The sequence below is a fragment of the Dunckerocampus dactyliophorus genome, chromosome 1, assembly GCF_027744805.1.
Source record: "Dunckerocampus dactyliophorus isolate RoL2022-P2 chromosome 1, RoL_Ddac_1.1, whole genome shotgun sequence".
Lineage (NCBI taxonomy): Eukaryota > Metazoa > Chordata > Actinopteri > Syngnathiformes > Syngnathidae > Dunckerocampus > Dunckerocampus dactyliophorus.
In genome coordinates this window covers 41,104,446-41,123,499 of record NC_072819.1, presented here as the reverse complement: position 1 = coordinate 41,123,499, position 19,054 = coordinate 41,104,446, and the positions used below count along the sequence as shown (strand labels likewise).

The window sequence follows — 19,054 nt, the reverse complement described above, 5'->3', positions numbered from 1 at the left end:
TTTCAGTGTAATTTACATCCAGGAGAAGCATGAAATATAGGAACCTCACAAATAGCGACATAGCTGAGATGGTCAGAGGGAGAAGAAAAGAACAAGGATTGAAGGATCCTGCAGCTGTGCACGGATGCACCACTCTATTGGTAGAACCCTGACAAGGAAGCCTGATGAGGCAAGGGATGGGAGTGACCTTGTGAGATCTGAGGGGCAAACCTCAAGGAATATTCTGTTCATCCATTTGCATGTTTCTTATCCAGCTCAGGGTCAGCCCTGAATAGTGACCCCCAAGATAACATTTGTTGGTGTTCACAAACCCCACGCTCCCCACCCTCACCGTGCATGAATCTTGTGGGCTTTTTCATGTTGAGACACTGGAAATGTAACTTCATATGAAGCTGCCGAGGCTTTAGGAGGGAAGCTACAGCGACTTTGTTATTATTATTATTAACATTGTTACACCGATCGAACTACATTATCGACACCTTGGCACACCACACAGAGGCTAGCGACTAGTTGGCTAGTGACCAGCTTCACCACACACTCACCCACAGCGTGTCAGCGCCGCGCTCTCAGTGCCTCAGGCCACTGCCAAAAGGTAACGCTACATAATGGACTTGCTGCTAATGCTGCTGTGTTTTTGTTTTTGAGTTTGGAAAAGTTAATGCTAGGTGTAGCATTCGTTTCTATGTTGCTATGTGAAATCAATGCGCCCAGGAAGGAAATTTCAGTAATGCTTAAAAGGACCAAAACATGGCAAAAGCCTGTAAGGATTACATGTTATCATGAATGTACCTGTTACTGCATGGTTACAGCGTGTGTAAAAAAACATAAAACCTTGCTGGAGGTTTTTGGAGGTGTTTTAATAGCGGCCTTTGTAGGCGGCAGAGGTGTGACCCTGTACATGTGTGTTCATGTCCCACATAAGGATTGTGGATGATGGGTAAAATAAAAAAAAAAAGTCTTTCGGAGATACTGTAATTCAGTGGAAGTGCTGGAGCCCTGGGTGTCATACCAAGCATACTGGACCTTATCTCCTGGGGCCATCAGGGTCAGGGTGTTATTTTTTTCTCTAATTTTTGGATGTAGAAAATAGACTAACTTTGATAGCTTGATAGCCCAACGCAAATGTTCTGAATATACTGTGAATTGAAATATGACATACCAGCAGGTCATGTTATCATGTTATCCATTTTGAGGAGCATTCCAAAAGGAAACAATACTTAACTTTGTGTGGAACTCAGCATCTCTACATAAAACACTCTGTGTATCCTTTATTGTTGTTCTATAGAAGAAGGTTGCTAATCCACCTTTCCTCTTCCACAGGCACTTGCTGTGCAGCCCACTGGGCCCTCCTGTGTATTTTCACCCGCCTGAAGGACCGAGAGAGAGGCAGAATCCCGGAGAAGCAGAGAAGAAAGGCTAACGTCTTTTTGTTTTGTTGAAGCCATCTGAGAATGCTCTTTGCAGTTTCAGTCTCTGCTCTTTCTGCACTGTTTAGGTCATACACATAGCCACCGCATTCCAATGCAGGAACACTGAAAGCAAAGAGGAAACGCGTCAGACACAAAGAGAGTGTCTATCATAATTAGTGAAGTCGTCTCCGCTGTGGAAACCACGAAAGGAGACATTTGAAGATGACTTTTTTCTGAAAAATACTGTTGCTAACCTTGAAGACATTTGCATGTGCGCACATCTTTTTCATACTCAAAGGACTAGAATTTGTACTTGGATGCAGATTTAGTCTTTCATAATGACCCCGCGAGGAGGCTTTGGCTGGTGCGGCTGGCTGTCGCTGCTTGCTTGTTATTTCTTTATCGCCTTGGCAGCCAAACCCAGAATGCCCGGGCACACACACCTCAACTCAATACGCATTGATGGGGACATATCACTGGGTGGGCTCTTCCCAGTGCATGCAAGAGGAAACGACGGCAAAGCCTGTGGTGAGCTGAAGAAGGAGAAGGGGATCCACAGGTTGGAGGCTATGCTATTCGCCCTGGACCGCATCAATAATGACAATGAGCTGCTGCCTAACATCACTTTGGGGGCACGCATCCTGGACACCTGCTCCCGCGACACTCATGCTCTGGAACAGTCGCTGACATTTGTACAGGCTCTGATTGAGAAGGACTCAACCGACGTCAAGTGTCTCAGCGGAGGGCCGCCCATCATCACAAAACCGGAGAGAGTGGTCGGAGTGATCGGCGCATCTGCCAGCTCCGTGTCAATCATGGTGGCCAACATACTGCGTCTGTTCAAGGTCAGTCCCTACCGCAGTGCACATCACAACCGCTTTCTTCTTCAACCTTCTCTCATTCCATAGAACCATGACAACTTGCTGTGAAAGTTCAGCAGGTTAAATCTCACTTTATCATGGCCCTGAGATGAATAGCCCACTCTTTTTCCCAACAGATGCGATATTATTAGTGAATTAAATACAAATCTGCTTTTTGTGTTGTGGCTATTTCTATATTCAGTTTAAGGGCTGCTTTTCATCTGTTTGATGACACCACCAGGCCTAGAATCTGCTCATAAAAAAAGAAAAAGAAAAACCACTGCAGTGTGGGAATACCAAGACATATCTACAGTAATGGAATATTTTCATAGTTATGGCATAGAAAACCAGGGCCGCACGTTGGCTGAGTGGTTAGCACGCAGGCCACATAGTCTGGAGATCGGGAAGATCTGGGTTCGAATGTCCGCTGGACATCAGTTTGCATGTTCTCCCCGTGCGTGCGTGGGTTTTCTCCACGTTCTCCGGTTTCCTCCCACATTCCAAAAAGCTGCATGTTAGGTTCTCTAGGTATGAATGTGAGTGTGAATGTTTGTTTGTCTACATCTGTCCTGTGATTGGTCAATCCGCCTCTCACCCGAAGTCAGGTGGAACAGCATACCCCCGCGACCCTAATTAGAATAAGCGGCATAGAAAATGAATGGATGGCATAGAAAACCTTTAAATATGTTTTTTTTTTAAACATTATTAAAGCCGTCTAGACATGAAATAACACTCATGTCGTCACCTTTACATTTGTATTACCCGATATTGTAGATATAATCACAAACAATAAGCCATTTAATATTTACATTCGTCCCTCGCAATATCGTGGTTCAATTATTGCTCCCTCGCTATCTCGTGTTTTTTCAGAAATGAATGAATTAATAAAGGATTGCTGCTTCGTGGTAGACTGTGGTCTATTATTAATCAAAAAATATTGAAATACAAGTGATGTGTAGTATTCTGGTCACTATGTTGCAGTCATGACACAAAACATTGAGACATTACCTTACATTACATTACCTTAACAGTGCATGAAGTCAGGAATTCAGCCATTACATGTCCGATATGATAGGGTGAAAAAAAAGTTTCCGATCGCGCGTGGAAGTGTTAAGTTTTTGGCTTCTTAAATTTACAAGAAATACATTCAAGGCTGACTGGTTCGCTCGCTAGCTTGTCCCTGCAGCATAACAACTACAATGTGGTGTAAACAATGAACAATAGGAGTGTAAAGGTGACAATAAGCATGTTATTACATGTCTACAGTATAGGGCTCTAATAATGTTAAAAAACGTATTTAAAAAGTCACAAACAGGTTTCCGATGCTCTACAAAAATATTCAATTTATTAACATTGAATCCTGCATCATGGCAATTTATTTAACGCGGTCGGGTCTGGAACCAATTAACCACTATAAACGAGGGACGACTGTAAATAAAACTTATGTTCATGTGTGTCGCAGTAAATGGGTTCCGTGTGGAGGACAAGAAGTGACATCTGGGGGATCAGATTTGAGTTTTATCTTGCCGTGGATTATGGCCGCACCAGTACCCTGTTTTATTATTATTGTGCCTGCTGTGAGATCATTTCAACCTGCAATAAAAGCCTGTTGTTCTGGCAATTAAATCTGGTGTTTGTCTCACCTAAAAATTACTTACACCTAGTGTAGAATACTACGTTGACAATTTGAATGCTTGTATTTGGCTTGTATAAATGGCTTATATTTCTATTTTAGATCGTTTAGCCATTTTTATAGCTGAAAAAGTGTACCGGTAATTTAGGCAGAAAAATATGTGTGATTTGCTTAAAAATGCACATTTTTGTTACTAACCTGTATTCCTGTATTCCACCCAAAACAGCATGATTTATTAATTCATATATTTTTTAAACACAATGTGACGACGGATGTCTCTCCTGTATGTATATGCAAATATAAAACTAACAAGTTCAGTGTCGAAATAAAATTCTGCCTTTACAGAGATAATTATGTTCAGTTTTGATTGACACTGCAGTGCAGTATTCAATTAAGCGTATGTTAAATACTGTTGAGTCATTGATGGAACACTTTCATACCTGCCACTATTCCTTTGACTTATGCTCATTTTCTTGACCTGACACACAACCTTCAGTGTGCAGTGGGAGCATTAGTGAGACAAATATGTAAGCTGAATGCTGAGGGAAAAGAAACTTGGCGGATCATTTCACTTTCATCAGAGTGAACACTGTCATAATTTATTTTGCCACATGTTGAGAGCATGGCAACCGATTAACAGGTACAGTATGTTAGCTCTGACACAATGTGATTGGGGCATTTTATTGGCATATGTATTGGACTCAGAGGAGATGGTGTTTTTGTATTCATCCTGTTGGTCCATGAAAAGTATACCTAAACAATGTATGGACTGAATCTTGCGGAGAGTTAGGCCTTGAGCTGTTTCAGACCTAACTGTATTTTGTGGATTAATGCATTTCATCTGGATGTTGAGCCAAAGTTAGTTTTCTTAATCTTGGTGGAAGATGTTTAGGTTCCATGGATTTTATATGATCAGAACAACTGACCTTAAGAAAAAATACATACATTCAGGGATGTCCCATATTGTATTTTTTGACGAAAACCAACATGCCGATATTGTCCAACTCTTGCTCTTTCTTTAAAAAACACCGTGAGTAAGACGAGTGTGTGGAATGGTAACCCCCTCGCGATTTCCAAGGAGCTGGTAAGTTAATTGTGAGCTTTATTGTTAGTGTGCTTGTTTAAATATAGAGTTAGCTTATTCTCACACACTTGTAAGCAGCATATTTCATGATGCAGCAAGTTCAGCAGTGTAACAAATTTGCAAGCTTGGCGCTAAAAGCTCTGTAACGGCTTTTATTGTATTGTAAAAAAAATGATACCGATGTTGGCAGATATCACGTTTTTATGCCAGTATCGGACATCCTTACATAGAGTATCCAATGACTAATATATTGTACCATAACCCCGCGACCTTAGTGAGGACAAGTGGCATAGAAAACGGATGGATGGGTGGAAATGTAAGTTATAGAAAAAGTGCTGTATTTATTTTAAGCGTTTTGTCTCAACTAAAATAACATGTTCTCCTACTATCAACAAGTAAGACAGGTTAGTCTTACTAAATTAGTAAATAAGAATCTAATTAAATAAGTGCGGCAACAATACAAAGTTGTACATTTCTAAGTGGCACAAACATTTGTATAAGAACAAAGTAAAGTGCAAAGTATGAAACACTGGACTAAAATTGTTTTGTGGCCACGACAGTGGAAAAAATAGAAAAGCGAAAATATGTTGTTGCTGCAGTGAATGGTGTGAGTGACACACATCCCACAGCCAAAGCAAGGTGTCACACGTGCGGGCAATGACAATATGTAGCATGGTTGTACATACACGTCCCACTTAAAGGATGCTATAAAGTTGCTCCGAAAGTAACTTTATCCCTCTCATGTTCACCTCCAAAACAGAGAAGACCGCACAGCAGAGCATCTTTCACATTTTTAGATGTCTTAACTGGAAGACAGAGTTGGACAGACCAGCACGGTTAATTCACACGGTTGTGATACAAGCTCACAAAGCTAGCTGGCAAGGCGTTATTTTGGAAGCAGCGTTGCTGTGTGTCCCAATTAGCATGGCCGTAGTGGGAACAAATTGCTTTGACTTTTTTATCTTTTAAAAAAGGTCACCGAGCTGCACTGAGAGCGCTATCTACAAAACATTGAGCGCTCTTGGGCAAAGAACAATGAATTTGATAAGTGAAGATGGCAATTACTCACCCAGCTAGAGCTCAGTAAAAGTAAGCATCAAGATGGACAACATCCATGAAGGTATTTACCCCTTAAATGCTGAAAAGAAAACACTACAGATCATATGAAGTTAGCCGAATACTAAAACTCTCTGAACCTGTCAGATTACGAGACAGCAGAAACATGCACATTGGACTAATAAACCTGCAAATAGCACAAGAAGCAAGCTGTGCCCAAATGGGTCACGCAAGCACTTGGTGCTCTGCATCATATCTTGACACATACCCCAAAGCTGTAGGCTGTATTTGACAAGCTGCAAGCATCTGACCATGTTGCACATATGACAGCGTGATTGCAAAACAACTTTGAGCTGCTGACTTCTGGGATTTCTATCAGCAGCAAAGGTGTATAACAAGCTTTTAGGTCATGTGATATATGCAAATGAATCGGCTGGTAGTCACTTTTAATTTAGTGGTTCACTCAACCGACCTGTGTGCAACCAGCGTGGGTTTGGTTCCCACTAATGTCAATGGCTGTCTTTCTTGATGCGCTATGATTGACTGTTGACCGATCCGGGTTGTACCTCGCCTCACTCGCTCACTCGTGACTATGAACAGGACAAATGGTCGAAAATGAATTAATGAGTGCATTACTTGGAAGACACCCTGAGACCTTAAAGGGGGCCTAGCCTGCTCAATGATATTGGATCCCAGTGGGGCACTAAAGTAAGTTTTTTTTAATAAAATACTCCATAAACATCAACTTATGTAGGCCAACATAATAAATCTGCATTTGTTTTGTCTTGGCTGACAAAGCCTCCTCCCAGACCACGCCTACTCTGTTGCGACTGTTTGGCTCCAGTTCGGCCAACAAGCCCTGGCCTTTCGCAACCGCTCAGAGCTGCATAGAAACACACACCTGTCAATCCGTTACGTGCTAATAGTTATCAGCAAACTAACAAAGATGAAACAGCTGTCCGTGAAGTGCCAAGAGCAGAGGAGCTGTGACCGTGAAGTACAGTAGGTCTTTAGCTCCCCAGAAAACAAAAAAATATTCCCATTGATGCCTTACTCAGGTTTAGATACACAATTCTTACAACCAAAAAAAACACAAGAAAAAGTGGCCAACAGCACTGAGTAGTGGCCACCGGCAATTTGCAAAACATGGACTTCCAAAAGTTGTGACGTGAGAAATTCAAAAGATCTCGTGGAAATCTCGTGAAGTTCTCGTACATAACCGTTCACGACATTTAGTGGTGGCATAACAATTAAACCATGGATAACTTAAAAATACGCCAACCTTATGATATGGCACTTCCACAATATTAAACGTATGAACATACTTGTACACATGTTTGAAAAACTGGAAATGCGGAATAGACTTTAAGATCTAGCTGCTAGTAACATGCATTTGGAAGGAAAAGCTTAAAATAGAATTTTTCCAGATTGAAACAGTTCCTAGGTGTCTTAACATGTCATGCTTGTCATGGAGAATTATAGCACACGTGAATCGGCCCAGTTTAGAGCAGTTGGTTTTGAGTAGTAGTATATTTCCAGTGTATTTGGTGGTGTTTACAAAAAACAGTGGTGGATTCCCAGAAAGTCTTGCGTAACAGCTCATACAGCATTCTACATCACAAGAAAGCGTGCAGTTTTTCCTGCAGCTTCATGTCGTACGTTGGGTAGGTCTTCAATTACAATCAAATGCTAAGGCAGATTTCTCTCTTGTCAAGACATTTTCTGCTTTAGCTCATCAAAAATGGGGAAGCGCAAAGCTTTAAAAGCCTTTTTTTAACTTATTGCCTATCTTGCACTTGACAGGTGAAACAAGTTTTTATAAATCACAACATTAGCAAAGCAAGAAAATATGAGAATGCGACTAGTGCTGCTCCAGAGGAAAAGAACAATACCTGGTTTGATCTATGATGTCAAACTTATTGGCCTTATTAGTGTATATCAGTTCAATTACAGTGTTCATTTCCATTCTTTGTCTGCGTGTGTTCTAAATGACATTTAGTGACAACAAATTGACATAATGGTCCCACCTTGATGCTACTTATTTATATTATGTGCCAACGGAACTGATTATATCATCTCAAGTAGTAAATCCATCTATGAACATTGGCCATTTTTGTTGTTGTTTACGTTTTAGTAATTGTTTTTATTCAGGGGTGTCAAATTAAAAGATTAATTGCAATTAATTAATCTGAATATTAATCATATTTAGTGAGTTTTTTATCACGCTAATCAATTTTTTACAAATTTTTAACTTAACTGACAAATGTTCTTGCCAATTGGATACATATAAATATATTGTATCACTACATGGACGTAACAGACGGCCGCCGCTAGCATAGCAAGCTACCAGGCTAACTAGTTAGCGTTCCAATTTACTTTTTCTAAACTTCAGAAAGTGTTTCAAACAGAATGAGGTAGAAGGACAAAGAACCCAAACACTTTCTCCATGCAGTGTAAAAGGTAACGTGATCTAATGTCAGGTCTCATAACATTACTGATGCCTAGTGACCAGATTACAACATGTAACTTGTCTTTCAATATTTTTGGACTAATAATAGGCCGTAGTCAACCAGCGATCATTTATGAATTCATAATTTTTTGAAAAAACGCAATATAGCGAGGGACGAAAACATGCATCTTACTAAATTCAGGTTCGAGTCATTATATATATATGTATATATAAAAGAAGAATACAAAAATAAATGAAAAAGGTGTCCCTTCTGACGGTGTCCCATCACCTGCAGTACGGGGAGGATTTTTTTTTTTTGATGAAAGTTAAAACACGGGAAATTTAAAGGTAACTATTTAAACAGGAGAAAGACGAAAAAGAAGGGCAAAATATGGTAATTTCGCAGGGAAAACAGAAGGGTTGCCAGGTATGGTTAAGCCATTCAAAATAAGCACGTAGGGCTCTTATAGAACAGGGCTACTCAACTACACAATGAAGAGGGCCACAGTTAAAAAAATGCAAGGTAAAGTTGATAGCACCATATTTCTTTAAATGCATGTCGTCTTCTACTGCTGCTTCATTGTTGCCCCCCGGGAGAGCAGAGAAACTACTGCATGAATGATTACTCCTCTAAAATCTTGTGCTTGATGTGGCCCCTGGGCTGCCTATTGAGGACCATTCCATGTAGAGGATGAACAGAGTGTAAAAGTCACAACAGAAGTCACTCTGCTACAATTATATGCAATCTTTTGCTCTTGCCAAAAGTATATTGACCAATAAGTAAAGCTAAGGTTGTGCTCTTGCATGCCTCAGGCCGAGCTCAGCCAGCAGGTTCTGGTTCTTTTCTCTATCATTAAAGTCACATAAAACTGTAAGTGTGGCGAGGCGGCTCTCGCTGCTCCCTTCTTCCCTCTAATGATTTGAAAAGTACGACTCGGCTTCTTTCAACATGATTTCTTTACTGAGCAGTCGGCTTGAAGCTCTACTCCTATTTTCGAATATTATATCGTCCCCACAGTATAATGATTTTGATGTTTTAATATTATGTAATCGTCCGTATCCTCCACTTTCTGTCAACACTGAATGATGATGCACACAGGTGAAAATTACATGTTGGCAGATATGAGCGCAAAAACAATCATGGTAATTTCTTGAAGATAATGTGAGCCATTTTATGTTTGTACTTCACAACATTGATTTTTCATAGAAAGCCATAAAACATTCAACACATACACACGTGCAGACATGATGACTTTTCTGGCATTTCTGGTTCTAAATTTCTCAAATAACAGTCATTTGTCGGGTGTTTTGCATAATGCACCATATCACATACGTTTCTTAGTCTTATGGGAAAACAATCATGTGACGTACACAGCTGTTGTTGGACAATACAGTAGATGCTTGAAGGTGTGCCGTATTTCGTTAGCTTGTTGTGGTGCTGTTTATTTCATGCCATGTTGTGTTTGAGCTGCTTTTTCATGTTTACTTAAGAGTTGAATACACATAAACAGCACAAGTATGACGGCAATCAAACTTAATGTTGTGTACAGCCAAAGTAATTTGTGTAGTCGTTGTTTAGCTGCTTGCCATATTCATGGGGGAAGAATTTATTACTTCACTGTAATTGGCTTTATGTTTGCAGCCCCTAAACTTTTGGCCTTTTTTTTTCTCGTTTTTTTGGTCTGAGAGGCTAAGGCCAAAGTGTTGCCTCAGCACTCCCGAACAAGCAGGACTCCGTCCTCTTGGCATGTCATTAATATTTTACTATACTGTTATGTAATTGATGTCAAGGGATTGGGGTTGAAAGCTCCTTTGCATCCCTAAGTCCAGCTCTTGGTCTTGTTACACTAGTTTGGTTATTCCTGCAGTAGTCTTTCGCTGCATTTAATTGTGTAAATGCAGCCCCCTTCTTCTGACATCGCCTGTTATACGTTTCCAAAATGTATCAGGCCAATTGCAGCAGCAGTCAGAAGCAAATGCAGTGTTTCAGGTGTTGAAGTAGACTTGCTGAGACAAAGAGAAGGGTGGGCGAGTATGTGCAGCTTTGTAAATAATGTACAAGCAGGCACAGTCAGTGTTCACAAGACTTTCCTCTGCGGAGGCTTGGCACTGGAGAGACATGAGGAAGGAAGGTGCATAGTTTCTCTCAGCACAAAGAAATGGGGTTAACGTTCCTGTTGTGCTGTCTGCGAAGTTCCGTCCGCTTCTCTGATCCCTCATTACAGATAGAGGCAGAGGGCTCGATGCCTCACTCCCCCTGAGCATTGCATTGTGTTGTGAGCAGGCTCTTACTGGATTACCCTGTCAACCTACACGGAAAGCTTTAGAGGGACTCAAAAATTTACATATACCTGCTCCAAACACACACTTATCAATCCATTGATCGGACCATGAAGGCTAAATATGTCTGCATCAGTCATTGGTCTCTATACGGCTCATGCAGTATTGAGATGTGTTCCGAAACAACCACTCACTATGGATTGGAGATAAGTAGTGTTTAAAGTTTTATAAAAAGAATTTTACAATGGAAATATCAGTAACCGCCCCCCATTTGTATCCCTCACAGTAGGGAGGGATCAACAAAGGGTTGCACAATATGATAAGGCTGAGGTATTCCCTACTTCCCCCCCAAAAAACGATTTTCTGGAAAATATTTGGTTTTGTACTCACTGCTGACTGTTTACTCTTTCACAATAGGAACTAAAATAATTCATTTTGCATTTGACATTACTTAACAAGTTTGAAAAATATGTTTTTCTTTATTATTTTTTCTTTATTATTTCCATTCTGTGCTAAGAGAACAGCCTCAATTGGTTGAGGCCACCGGAGTTCGCTAATCTGTAAAACAATATGAAGGATGATCATATTTTTTCCTGGTCTTGTTCTTATTTTGTCATAAAGTTAGTATGTTATTATGTCTAGTATTTATTGCTAAAACTATGGGGTCCCTAAGGCACTCGTTGGCGACCGGAGGCATGCGGCATGCAGCCTCCTTGTTGAGTATTTTTTTGCCGTGCTGTGTGATTTTTTTTTAACACCGAAGTGGTGTTAAGTGCAAATCCGTGAATGCATCTACACTGCATTCTGACTGCTGATTGGATGAGCAAGGGAAGGGGGAGGGGAGCCAGTGTGTGCAGTGAGACCAGTGAGACGAAAAAGACGCGTTGTGAGTATGCTACCCCCACGGTAAGCTATCCATAACCATGAATAGAGTTTAATTCTGAATGGCCATACAGTATTCCTTTGCCTTTACTGTCAATGACGCTGGCTTGCCAGTGTGCTTAATATGTATTGAGAAATGATCAAACAACAAAAAATGTAATGTTGAAAGGACATTTTTAAAACAAGCACTCAGCATTTTCTGAAAAGCACATAAGAGCAGATGGGTGTAAGAGAGCGATTTTGGAACTACTGCAGAAGGTTAAGCCGAGCAAACATACTTTCAAGAAGTGGATGAACGCTCCAAACTCCAAAAAATGAGATCATAAGGAGGGGGAAGCAGTTCACAGATGGATAAAAATAAAGAGGAAACGATTTAGAAAATGAAATAAATACCTCTCGCTACACAGACAGTCAACGACAGCACCAATAGAAACATGACCAGTAGGCAAATTGATGACTTTAATTCAGTGCAAGCATATTCAATTGCCTGTGATGAGTCAAGTGATGTAAACGATATTGAGCAGGCAGCACTGATATACACACATGTGAACTCTGATTGGCTTTTTATGTTAAGTTGTCTATGTTTTGTTTTACTTGTACACAAATACAGGAACGGCTCAAAAAGGCCTACATAGTTCAGTGTTTAAATTATTTCAAAGTAGACCTACACACGCACTCTGCACTCTTCTGTTAGTTGATTCGAAATAGTTGAATTATTGTAACAGGTCAAATTTGAAAAAGATTCAAACTTTTAAACGTTTATAAGCTGTGTGATGTGTTGTGCCCTTCAGATTATTTTTATTTACTGGAAGAGGAGGCAAAACGGTTGCCGACCCCACATGATGGAAAAAAAAAGATGATAAAAAAAATCAACCGAAAAGCAACCAAAATCAGAGAAACGATTGCGACATCCTGAGAAAGTTTTTAAAGCCTTTTTAATGTCCTTCTCAATGACTGCTGCTTAGCTAATTATTAGAAAAGTGTGCAGCAGCGGGCCGCACTGTGGCCTAGTGGTTGGCATGTCGGCCACGCAGTCGGGAGATCGGGAAGATCTGGGTTTGAATCTCCGTTGGGCATCTCCGTTTGGAGTTTGCATGTTCTCCCCGTGTGTGCGCAGGTTTTCTCCGGTTTCCTACCTTAGGTTAATTGGAGACTCTAAATTGTCCATAGGTATGAATGTGAGTGTGAATGGTTGTTTGTCTATATGTGCCCTGCGATTGGCTGGCGACCAGTCCAGGGTGTACCCTGCCTCTCGCCCGAATTCAGCTGGGATATACTCGCGGATATACTGTATCCGCGACCCTAGTGAGGATAAGCGGCATATAAGATGGATGGTGTGCAGCAGCTGACCCGGAAATGCCAGAATTAATCAAAGGTCTGAAAAAGACAGGATCTCGCAAAAGTTTCTCTGGATTTTTTTTTTATCTCTCTTTATTTTTTGCTAGGGGGAGCCCCTGAGGGCTCTGTATAAAACTGAGCCATGTTTCTGGGAAACAAATACATAATCTTGCATCGACGTTTGTATGCGCAAATTGACAGGATGCATAAAGTTATGACATCATAAGCTGTCTTTTATGCACTTTGCATTGTGTATTTTATCAGATGATGGGATAAACTCTGTATTGTATCGTGTGAGTTGGACACATGATGAGTTTTAGCCAAAACTAGAACCCTATGTTTTTAAATGTTGATTTTTATGTTACATTGAGCAACAATTATTCAAAATGGAACTCAAAAGAACTCAACCCTTATCAGTACTCTATCACGCCCAGCTTCTGTGTCATATTAATGTGCCTTTTAATGTGCAAGTAGGTGACAAAGACAAGTCTGGACAGATGGGGTTATGACAGCATCACTTGAATCCCCAGAATTCATTAACCCAATAAACCTCATGCAAACGCTGATGTATCTGTGTCAAACAAGCGGCAATAATGAGGAAGCAAATAAAAAAAATCAAGAAACAAGCAATTGTTCTCATAGTTTCAGAGGCCACTGGGCTCCGCCCTTCAGCTTGACTTTTACAGTTGAGCACTTCAAATCCATGAAGCTGTGCACTCTCTCTGCTTGTATCGGAGTTGCTTTTAGTCGAGGCTTACATCAGACCCAACTCGCTACTCCCGCAAAAGAAAGAACAGCCAAATCCCAAGCAAAGCTTTTCTAGAATCATACCGAATTATACCTTTTATTCTTGCTCCAGGGAAATTTAAAGGTAACTATTTAAACAGGAGAAATATGAGAAAGAAGAGCAAAATACGGTACTTGCGCAGGGAAAACAGGATTGTCAGGCATGGTTAGGTCATTCAAAATAAACACGCAGGGCTGGTGCCAAAACAGGGCTACTCAACTACACAATGAAAAGGGCCACAGTTTAAAAAATGTAAGGTAAAGTTGACAGCACCATGTTTCTTTAAATGCATGTCGTCTTCTACCACTGCTACATTGTGATGCGTATGCCTCACTGATGCCCCCTGGAGAGCAGAGGAAGTACTGCATGGACGAGCGCTTCTCTAGTTAGAAATAGTTAGAAATGAAAAATGAAAATGAAATGAAAAATCTTGTGCTGGATGTGGCCCGTGGGCTGCCTAATCATACCTAATCATACCTTTTGTTCTTGCTCCAGTTCATCCTTTGCCCATCATCCACAATCCTTATGTGAGACATGAACACACGTCTTTCTCTTTCCTGTGCGTTCTAAAGACATGAAAACAGATAAAAAAAAAAAATAGACAGGCTATTAAAACACCTCCAAAAACCTCCAACAAGGTTTTATGGTTTTATATACAGGTGCTGCTCTATAAGTTAGAATATGACCAAAAAGTTCATTTAGTTCAGTAATTTCACTGAAAAATGAAACTTGTATATTATATACATTCATTACACACAGACTGATACTGTATATTTAAACATTTGATGATTATAACTGAACAATTAATGAAAATCCCAAATTCAGAAAATGTCAGTAAATTAGAATATTACATAGTACCGATAAAGAAACGGATTTTAGAAATGTTGGCCAACTGAAAAGTATGAAAACATGTACAGCTCTCAATACTTGGTTGGGGCTCCTTTTGCCCGAATTACTGGAGCAGTATGGCGTGGCATGGAGTCGATCAATCTGTGGCACTCCTCTGGTGTTATGAGAGCCCAGGTTGCTCTGATAGTGGCCTTCAGCTCTTCTGCATTGTTGGGTCTGGCGTATCGCATTTTCCTCGTGACAATACCCCATTGATTTTCTATGGGGTTGAGGTCAGGCGAGTTTGTTGGCCAATTAAGGACAGGGATATCGTGGTCCTTAAACCAGGTACTAGTAGCTTTGGCGCTGTGTGCAGGTGCCATGTCCTGTTGTAAAATGAAATCAGCATCTCCATAAAGTTGGTCAGCAGCGGAAAACATGAAGTGCTCTAAAACTTCCTGGTATAGACGGCTGCAATGACCTTGGACCTCAGAAAAAACAGTAGACCAACACCAGCAGATGACATGGCACCCCAAACCAGCAATGTCTGTGGAAACTTTACACTGGACCTCAAGCAACGTGGATTCTGCGCCTCTCCTCTCTTCCTCCAGACTCTGGGACCTTGATTTCCAAAGTGATGTGATGACGCGCCGCGGGTGAGTGTGTGGTGAAGCTAGTCGCTAGCAGGCTCGTAGCTTGCCGTTGTGGTGTGGCAAGGCGTCAGTACACCAGTAAAGTAGTTTGATTAGCGTAAAAATGTTAATAATAATAATAATAACAATGTCGCTGGAGCTTGGTTAATATGCACGTCACATTATATGTAAATAGAGCGTTGTTGGCTTTTTTGGAGTTTTTTTCAGAAGGCTTTATAGGACGAATAAGTGTTTCCCATTACGTGCATTCTTAGGTGCATCTTTTTAGCTGTTTTATATATTTAGAACTCACACAAAAGAGAAAGACATATGTGTTCATGCCTCACATAAGGATTGTGGATGATGGGCAAAATTTGGAAATCCCTCTGTAGGCAAAAGAAGCCAGTGTTGGTAATGACCAAGCGCAGTCACAATAAGCACCCGCTTGGCACATTCTTTTCCTTCATTTGTAAGGTCTCATACAAATTAATTTCTGCTATTTAATTAGTGTGCACTGGCAGGTCTACTGAGAGAATGCTGGCAGGAGGGAAAATTACTTTTTTAAATGTATGATTTCATTCTGTGGCGTATTGCTGTGAAAATCTGAAAGCCAAGCGGCACAATGAGGGGCACCACATGGGATTTCTTGGTGTTATTTTACCGCATTGACTGCCAGCTCCCGCATTCGACATGTACGCGTAGTACTCCGCTGTAATTTATGTTTAAAAGTTTCAAAGAACAAAAAAAATAAAAAATTCTGGAGAACAAAATGCATTAAACAGAGGCACATCCTTGAAAAGAGCGGTGGATTAAAGGCTCAGGTCTCACCTGCAAAATCTCAGCATCAGCCCACCATCCATCATAGCGGTGCCATGCCAAGCTGTGGTGCCTCAGATTTACTCGACTTTAACAACGGTTGGAAAGAAATCAGAAAGCCTTCAGCCACTCAAACAGATTAAATTAGGATAGATCAATAGTTCCATGACAGCTGCAGTATTGATTGTGGTAGGGCAATTTTAATTCTATTCGGGTATCTTTTTTTTTCTTGAACTGTCAAAGTGACGACGTCAAAGTGATGAAAGATGAGTGCAAAACACAGTTTATCTTTGTTCATGAATGATTTAAAACCAGTTGCTTTAGCACACTGTCAAAATAAATATAAAAGATGCTGGAAAAGTCATGTTAATAAACAATGGACTCCTCAATTGCCCACTGTAGGCTCCTGTCCTGTGAGTTTACAGCCGTACTAAAATTCCTGACCTAATTCCTGGCCAGAGGATACTTGGACAACCATTAGGCTGAGCAGCTCAGACTCCTTTGAGGCTTCCTGCACATAAAATGACACAGAAGACTGCCATGAGTAGTTGTGGTGCCACTCATCACAACTTCATGCACACAGCCAGGCTTTACAATGGAAGGAAAACATTCTAGACACAATGTAGAAATAATGAAATGCTTCCAGCCATTATGATGGCGTCTTTGCTACCACTGTATGAATACAGTTTTTCAGCAGAAAATGCAATAATTTGGATTAAAAATAATGAATGATGACCATGTATAAAAGGGCCCCTTTCTTTATTGACAATGATGTGTTTGTGCACACTATTGTGAAAGGTCTTGGCTGCCAGCTGGGCCTATGAAAATACAGTAAGTCTCCCAATAATTGATTTGTTAATATGACATCATACCTCTAATGTTATTAATGTACTCAGAAATAAGGAAAATATAGAATACTCAGAAGTAAGGACAGTATCTTAATGATTATTGCTATTACGATATGTGTTATGCATTCATCCCCAGTTATGCAGATTTTGTTTAAGTCAACAAGTTTACAGGCGTACAGTATGCATAATGCTCTCTCCACCCACATGGGTCTACTTCTGCAGGCTGTATAGATTTTAAACAAGCACTCCAACATCATTGTGCAGAATGTTACAGTCCCCCACTGGAAGCAGTTGCACTTCTGCTGTTTTAATATGAAATCGGATCACATGGTAGACATCTCTGTCCTGTTGGGCCACTTAACAGGACTAAGCGCAGCTAAGAGCCACTGACCACTCACACATGATTTATTCTTAATAAAGCGACTCCACTGAACAATTTCATCACATTGTCATGACCCTGCATTTTTACCATTACTTTCTGAGACGATGTACAGTATTTTTCGTTTGGATATTGTTTTGTTCTATTGGAACAATTGCACAGAAAACAGTCACATAGGATATGATACTTTAAAATGAAGTAGGTGACATATAATGTTTAAAAGCATGAAGCGCCAAGCTGCAAACATATCCTCACTAACAGCATATCCATCCTGACAGCACGTGCCTGCCCTCAAACTGATTACGTGTGCAAACAGTGATGCCATTACCATCGACTCAGTGAATACATTACCTGTTTGTGTACCTTACTCACACTTCATTAACCAGTCAATGGGAGCATCATTTCCTGACGTGGAACTACGTTCACCATTCCCCCACTTTCACAAAAATGTGTGAACCTAGCATAATCGAATGTCAGCTCTATGAAGGTTAGCACCCAGATGGCACATAAATGGCTATGGGTGAGGGCTCTGCACATCCATCACACAGGGAAATTTCATTTTGCATCAAATAAGTGATACTCCATAGTGTTTTTATTTTACTTTTATCCCGACCCTGTAGCAATAATAAGAGGTAAACGGAAGTCATCCAATGCATACTGGTATATTCAGTGTGTGTTGATTAGTCCCAACAGCAGTCTTCATAAAGTGATCAGTAATTGTCAATAAGGATGGGGCGGCATGGTGCTAGAGTGACTGAGGGTTGCGGGTTCGATCCTCTGTTCTCCCGTGATCATGTCAAAGTATCCTTGGGCAAGATACTGAACCCCTAGTTCAGGGGTGGGCAAACTTTTTGACTCGCGGGCCACATTGGGTTAAAAAATTTGGCAGAGGGGCCATCTGTATATAGGTGGTCATCAACACAACACACCCGCAGCAATGCAGCACATAAATCAACTACTACCACTACTAAGTGGGTGATAAACTAAGTGCTAAATATAACATGTAATTTAACACTGGTATTTTCAAATGCCCACAAGGCATGCTGGGTAGTCCAGCTGCAACAACAATATGAGCTACAGTATGAACAATAAAATACTGGATATCAAGAGTATGTTAACTCCTCCTTCTTTACTTCTCTGACAACCTCCTCAACAACCCTTGTTATTTTGCAACCAAGCAAAAATGTGACAAACACAGCAAAATGTTGGGAGAAAGAGTACCACAAGCTACCCAGCATGCCTTGCGGCGGGAATGTATGGGTGTTTTTTTGGCATAGGTATTGTGCGTAGATATTTATTTGCATGCCCACATGGTGCTTTAGGTAGGTTACTTTGTGCGTCATGTATGTTGATGTGTTGTGTTTGGATTGCTTTTTTGTTCAAGCTATAGATTGCATCTGACCATTTTGGCAACTCAGCGTGCTGCAGTAGCACTGCAAGTCATGTTGCCAGCTACAGTTTCGAAGCTAAAGGTTTTTTTTTTTTTAAAAAGCAAATGTCCGATGGGCCAGATTAGGACGTCTGGCGGGCCTGATGTGGCCCGCGAGCCGCGGCTTGCCCACACCTGCCCTAGTTGCACCTGATGCTATGTCATCAATAGGTAAATGTGGTAACAGTGTCAAAGCGCTTTGAGTTCCTTGGAGGTGGAAAAACGCTATACAAGTGAAAGACCAAGAAAAATACCTTTTCAACTTGAATATATATGGTATTGACCAGTATTAACCATTCTTCAATATTAGTTCATTCATTATATTTTACTGATCATGTTTTCTA

The 19,054-nt window shown here is 40.6% G+C and overlaps 1 protein-coding gene across 2 annotated transcripts in view; it reads left to right on the top strand.

Annotated features, from left to right (window-relative positions):
* The window catches only part of LOC129182909 (metabotropic glutamate receptor 4-like), a 191,520-nt gene that overhangs the window by 64,109 nt on the left and 108,357 nt on the right, over positions 1 to 19,054 (top strand). For both annotated transcript variants that reach the window (XM_054779575.1, XM_054779566.1), the window contains exon 2: positions 1,321 to 2,254. In XM_054779575.1, the coding sequence (XP_054635550.1) occupies positions 1,748 to 2,254 (507 nt within the window). In that variant the 5' untranslated portion in view covers positions 1,321 to 1,747. The remainder of the gene's footprint in view (positions 1 to 1,320; positions 2,255 to 19,054) is intronic.